The 4,890-nt window shown below is 35.5% G+C and overlaps 1 protein-coding gene across 3 annotated transcripts; it reads left to right on the top strand.

Annotated features, from left to right (window-relative positions):
* The first annotated feature begins 30 nt into the window (after positions 1-30).
* LOC124893347 (rhomboid-like protein 14, mitochondrial) lies at positions 31-3,120 on the top strand. 3 transcript variants are annotated; one of them, XM_047404372.1, is made up of 2 exons: positions 31-590; positions 1,890-3,120. In XM_047404372.1, exon 2 carries the CDS (start codon positions 1,903-1,905, stop codon positions 2,905-2,907), a length of 1,005 nt encoding a protein of 334 aa, XP_047260328.1. In that variant the 5' UTR covers positions 31-590; positions 1,890-1,902; the 3' UTR covers positions 2,908-3,120. The 3 variants fall into 3 exon arrangements, with proteins under 3 accessions (XP_047260328.1, XP_047260329.1, XP_047260327.1); XM_047404373.1 differs by lacking the exon at positions 31-590 and adding an exon at positions 607-1,240; XM_047404371.1 differs by lacking the exon at positions 31-590 and adding an exon at positions 607-1,334.
* Positions 3,121-4,890: the final 1,770 nt, after the last annotated feature.

The following is a 4,890-nucleotide window of genomic DNA, read 5'->3' as shown; positions in this document are numbered from 1 at the left end:
AAGTTATATGACAGTGAAGCAGGTGCATTTTTGTAAGTGTAATATACCTTGCGTATCCAAAATTTTAAGTTTGAAAGGAATACCATATCTCCTAGGATAATGTTAGAACTGTCATAGCTGTAGTAACCACGCTTTGATGTCTGATTGATGTTATATGATGGCATTTCGTTAAACTGTTGACAATTATAGCATGTTTCGAGAGAATGTAAACATCCCCAAGTAAATAGCTGCGTTGTTCTGATTTCCTCGATCTTAACTTGATTTAAGAGGATCAAATATACCCCTCCTTCAAATTACTTCCTCTGTTTCCATTTGGTTTCAGTGAATCAGCAAGGTCTGAGACTAACCGACCACCTATTATGTGGATTTGATTCAAACAGAAGTCTAGGTGATTTGCGAAGATATAATTTTAAGCCTTTGCATAAATCTTACCAGGAGTCTGTCTGTATGATCTGACATATGTGGATTTCAGAATTATGCTTAAAGAAGAAATCAGACCTTGCTGATTCACTGAATGCAGGTTATTTGGCCTGGAGGATGTTAGGGGATATATGTCTGTATGGACTTATTGCAGAATCAAATTAGAAAAGGTATGTATGTCACATTTTGGGAGTAAAAAGCTTCCAAAGAGGTCTAGAAAGGTTTTAAAAGAATGAGTCCTTCCCTTTTTAGCACCTTTCTGATTCCAACTTTCCTTGTGACGTGTTTAAGGCCACAGGATTAAATGAAATTTGGTACAGCTTTCTGATTCTAACTTTCATACATGGCCAAAACTGACTCTAGGGTTCAACTAACTGATTGTGGATGACTTGTTAAATATGCGTGTGTGTGTGTTTTTCGTTGTTTGTGCCTTTATGTGTGTATGTAATTAACTCGTCAAATATATGACGTGATAGCATAAAAGTAATTCAAGAATTGACCTGGATTCATGAGAGATCATTCTCAGCCTGTATATATCCCCTTGCCAGTGTCTTTTTCTATTTCAACTTTTAGCATATACTTGGTTCTCTCACAAAAATACTTTGAGGTATAATTAAGTCTAAATAAATGGAAACATATAATTCTATGGAAAAGTTCTAATATAGATTATCTAACCTACTGCAATGATAAAAAGGTTACTGATAAGCTGATTTTATTTGTTCTTTTCAACCGCTAGGCCATGGATATACAACATATATCACTTCCTTACTATTGAACCAAAGCCTCGACTCAGCAAAGTTTCTGCATATGTATATTTTAGGTAATTTGGAATGAGATGACGTAGAATTGTTTTGAAGGATGAGCTGAATCGGTAAATCTACTCAAATAAAAGTTCCTGTATTTTGGCCTACGGTGTAAGTGTGATGGGTCAAATCTATGCGACTTAGATGCCTTACTTGATTTATCATCAATTTTTTCATCCTCTCAATTCTGTACTTTGGCTGTTATTTCTTAAAAAAACTTAAAAATAGTATATCCATCCGAAGTTTTTCCCTTTCTGCTATTGTGTACTAGACAATCTATTGTAGACGTTTCATTCCTATTTTTTCATTTCCATTAAGAAACTACTTATCAAAACACTTAACACTTCTCAATTTTCTGCAATGGGTTTCAGTTGTTTGGTTACGCATATCAAATCTCAATTTAAGGATACATCATATTTTGTTATCTATGTGAATAAAATGTTCATAACCCCTTAGAGAACTTGGCTCCTTGACAAGTACCATAAAGTATATTGTTTATTTTATATATTGATGCATTGCAACTTATTATTCTTTACATGCAGCATGTTGGTCCTACACCTTAAGAGAAATCCCAATCCCTTCAAAACGCACCCACATTTCAAATCTTAGTGACACTTTCAGAAAGATAAAATTTTCAAATTTCAATTAATTCCTTTGTTCCTGTAGATCCAAATCAAGAATGGAAAGAGGAAGGGGAAGGTGGGTTTCTTCAGTTTCACGTGGGATGCTACCTTTATTAGGGCTGCATACAGTGATTGAATATAGCAGGCTGGAGAGAAAACCACCGGTTACAGCAGCGCTTCTTGCTGCTAATACAATTATATACTTGAGGCCCACTTTTCTTCATCCTATACTTCCTACCATCAATCAAGTCTTGTTTAATCCCCATCTCATCCTTAAGTACAAGGACCTGAGGCGATTCTTCCTATCAGCATTCTACCATTTGAATGAACCTCACCTATTCTACAATATGCTATCACTTCTGTGGAAGGGGATTCAGTTGGAGACATCAATGGGAAGCGCAGAATTTTCATTGACAGTTGCAACCTTAGTTGCTATGTCCCAGGGTGTCACAATATTGCTTGCGAAATCAATCCTGCTGTTGTTTGACTATGAGAGACCCTACTATCAGGAATATTCTGTGGGGTTTTCTGGTGTCCTCTTTGCTATGAAAGTTATTCTCAATGCACAATCAGATGAGTATACATATGTGCAAGGGCTGTTGGTACCGACTCGTTACGCTGCCTGGGCAGAACTTATTCTCATACAAATGTTTGTCCCTGGTGTCTCATTTCTTGGCCATCTTGGCGGTATACTTGCTGGCCTTCTATTTTTGCGTTTAAAAGCATTGTATTCAGGTGCAAATCCACTGAGGACTATCGTCAGAGGTCTTAGCCATGCATTGAACTGGCCTTTAAGGTTTGTCAAGTTCTTACTTGGGAGCCAACCAAGAATTGGTGGTAGAGGAAGTGTTGGTGGGAGAGAGACAAGAGATACATCTCAAGTGTGGAGATGCCAAACATGTACATTTGATAATTCAGGCTGGTTAAGTGTTTGTGAGATGTGTGGCACAGGTCGCACTGATGATGGAGCGTCATCGTCATCTCTTAGTTCAACAGATGAGGTTCAAGATCTATCCTTGGATGAGTTGAGGCGTCGGAGAATTCAAAGATTTGGTAGATGATAAGGGATATTGGCTCAATATCTTTCTCTGGAAATAGTTGCATTGAAGTAGGATTGTACATCCAGACGATGCCACAAAGATATCTTGTTTAAGCATTGTTTTTATAGTCAAAAGAAATTAGTAGTTACCTTACTGTTCGGGTACATTAGCTGTTATGTTAAACATGGACATTCTTTGCTAACTAGTACATTTTACTACACTTGCTCATCAAAATTTTCGACCAAAAAAAAAAAAGAGTGATATTGTGGTCCTAAATGAAAAATAAATGATATCTGAAGGAAATTTCGTGAACTTGGATGATTATTTAGGGAATTTACTCGGTGAGGGTTGGAGGATAAAGATGGGCGTGCATTGTTTAGAGTGGTATGAACTTAGCAACTTACTTTTTCCTACTTTGATTGAGGAAGTTAATTTCCTTATTTTGAAGAAACTTGTTTTCGTGAGGATATTTTTCAAAATTTTTAGTCAAACAAACATTAAAAATACATGAACTATCACGTGTAGCTGAACTCAAATCAACTAACTGTTTGGACTTTCATACTTAAGTGGACAATTAATAGCTAAGGTGTGTCTTGATAAATAACTGTCAGAAAGGTCACGTGTGAAACTTGAAGAGTGGAGATAACTTGTAAAGCTAACCCTTTTTTCTTTTGGGTGGGGTGGGGTGCGTGGATAGGTTGGTTTCTTGGGCAAGAGTTAGGGGCGGCTCTACTTTTCGAAAAAAAGGCGGCCGCCTTAGCCCTCAAATTTGAGGGGCCTCATTTTTTTTAAATAATAATAGATTACAGATTTAAAAGAATTATTAAATACTATGTGTAAAAAAAATTAAACGTTTTATATAAAATGAATTTAGAATGAAAGAGTGCTATGTTTCAAAAAATTAATGCATTGATTATATTATTAATTAAAAAATAATTATAAGAAGTAATCTATTATATAATTTTTAAAGTAGAATTCATAAAAATAATTAATTTTTCTTAAAAACTTAAGGTCTTCATTCAATTTTGGCCTTAGGCCACAGCCGCCCCTGGCAAGAGTCTTGCTTTTCTTGGTGTTCATTGCTTTTATATTGGAAGGTTAATGAAGCTATAATAAAGACCATGGGAGGCAAGGGCTGGGATTCCAACATGGGTTAAAAAGCTAAGTGATTTCAACCAATCTACATAAGTCCTAGTGATCCTTTAGAAATAGTCTCTCTCTACCTACACGAGGTTGTGATAAGGTCTGCATACACTTTATCCTCCTTTGACCCTACTTGAGGGATTTCACGGGGTATATTATTGTACATGTGTCTTATAGTTTGGTGGGTACAAGTTGGCTGCAATACTACCAATGTTTTAAAAGGAAGTATAATTATGAATGAGTGGATACGTAAGTATTTATACAGCTGGCCCCTTCTACGTTTAAAAGCTAGTCCACAATTGCTCAAGGTATGAATGTTGAATAGCACTCATTTCATCAATCTGCTCATTATATCTACGTTTGCACCTTCCAACTGCATTTTTTGTTGAACAAAAATTGGGGATCCATAGTGTTTCACATAACAATCCGGCATGCATACAGTAGTAGCACATGAATTGAGTCAATTTTAAAAAATGCTAGTACTTCTTCTGGTCCCACTTATATAGTACCTTGTCCATTTTGAGGCATCTCAAAATATTCGGCATCATTCTACTAATAATATTATTCTATACGACTTCTACAATCTTCAAGAATTCAATTTGCTTTAATCATTCAACCTTGATATTACTGTTAAGACTTCCCTTCCAACCACCATATTGTTCCATCTCTCTCATTTTGCATGATGGTCTTCGACTGAAAATAGAGTTTAAGATGCTAATTTCATTTCTTTATGTTATATTTGTGATAGCGGAAGAAATATGAAGTAATGGTTGAAAAAGAATCAGGATAACTTAATTTATTTATTTATTTTTTTAAAAAAGGATAAAGGAGAAGAAATTGAAGAACTTCAGTAAATTTGAT

The sequence above is a fragment of the Capsicum annuum genome, unplaced genomic scaffold (genome assembly GCF_002878395.1).
Source record: "Capsicum annuum cultivar UCD-10X-F1 unplaced genomic scaffold, UCD10Xv1.1 ctg57919, whole genome shotgun sequence".
NCBI classification, from domain to species: domain Eukaryota; kingdom Viridiplantae; phylum Streptophyta; class Magnoliopsida; order Solanales; family Solanaceae; genus Capsicum; species Capsicum annuum.
This window is presented reverse-complemented; position numbering and strand designations above follow the sequence as displayed.

Excerpts from the sequence above, each read along its gene's own strand:
- LOC124893347 (XM_047404372.1), top strand. The coding sequence starts at position 1,903 with ATGGAAAGAGGAAGGGGAAGGTGGGTTTCTTCAGTTTCACGTGGGATG.